This window comes from Condylura cristata, unplaced genomic scaffold (genome assembly GCF_000260355.1).
Source record: "Condylura cristata isolate star-nosed mole 26May11 unplaced genomic scaffold, ConCri1.0 scaffold00068, whole genome shotgun sequence".
Lineage (NCBI taxonomy): Eukaryota > Metazoa > Chordata > Mammalia > Eulipotyphla > Talpidae > Condylura > Condylura cristata.
This window is the reverse complement of record NW_004567169.1, coordinates 429,750-430,586: the sequence shown is the minus strand read 5'-3', so window position 1 is coordinate 430,586 and position 837 is coordinate 429,750. Positions and strand designations below refer to the sequence as shown.

The following is an 837-nucleotide window of genomic DNA, read 5'->3' as shown; positions in this document are numbered from 1 at the left end:
GGGGACCCCGCCGCAGCAGGACCGCCCAGCCGCCCGAGCCCGCCTGCCCGCCGAGCTTCCCAGGACCCCGTCTCCCCGCCGTCGGTCCCCAACTCCTTCCCCAGGGCTGAGCCTCGGGGAGGCTCCGGGAAGGTCGGATGCCCTGGACCAGGCCCGGTTGTCTGGCTGCGAGCCCTTGTCCACCGCCCCCGTAGGCCCCGGCCCGATAAATAAAAGTCTCTCGACAAGCTTCCCGGGGTCGCCTCACTCGCGCTGCGACTAGCCGCCAGCCCGTCGGGCGGCCCTGCAGGCCCCAAGGCTCAGGCGGCGTGGGGGGGGGGGGGTGGGCCAAGCCGCGCTCCTCTTACACGACCTAGGCTCGCCCCGCGGCGCCGCGCCTGCGCGGGTCTCCCGGGCGCCTCTGGCTGCGAGGGGAGGCGAGATGAGGGCCGGCTAGAGCGCCTTCCCCAGCTCGTTTGCCGGGAGGCCTCAGCGACTAGAGCGTCGTCCCGCCTCGTTTGTGCGCGGACTAGAGCGTCCTCCCGACTCGTATGCGCATGGGCTAGAGCGTCCTCCCCACTCGCATGCACATGGGCCAGAGCGCCCTCCCCACTCTCCTGCGCACGGACTAGAGCGTCGCCCCCGGTTCGTACGCGCGGCTGGAGCGCCCCCGCCGGCCCCTGGAGGCCCGGCGGCTAGAGCGTCCCCCGGCTCATAGGCGCGGCGGCTGCGCGGCTAGAGCGTCCCCCGGCTCGTGGGCGCGGCGGCCTAGGCGGCTAGAGCGTCCTCCTCTCCCGGAGCCTCGTGTGACCTTCCCGCCCGCGGAGCGATGCTGCCGGCAGCCGCTCGCCCCCTGTG

General features: G+C 74.2%; 1 protein-coding gene across 1 annotated transcript in view; it reads left to right on the top strand.

The window, feature by feature from the left end:
• Positions 1 to 213, top strand: part of HGS (hepatocyte growth factor-regulated tyrosine kinase substrate) — a gene marked incomplete at its 5' end in the record, with an annotated part of 4,137 nt that extends 3,924 nt beyond the window's left edge. Inside the window, one exon of the mRNA XM_012734752.1 lies at positions 195 to 213. Coding sequence (XP_012590206.1) covers positions 195 to 213 — 19 coding nt within the window. The remainder of the gene's footprint in view (positions 1 to 194) is intronic.
• Between the last annotated feature and the right edge of the window lie 624 nt (positions 214 to 837).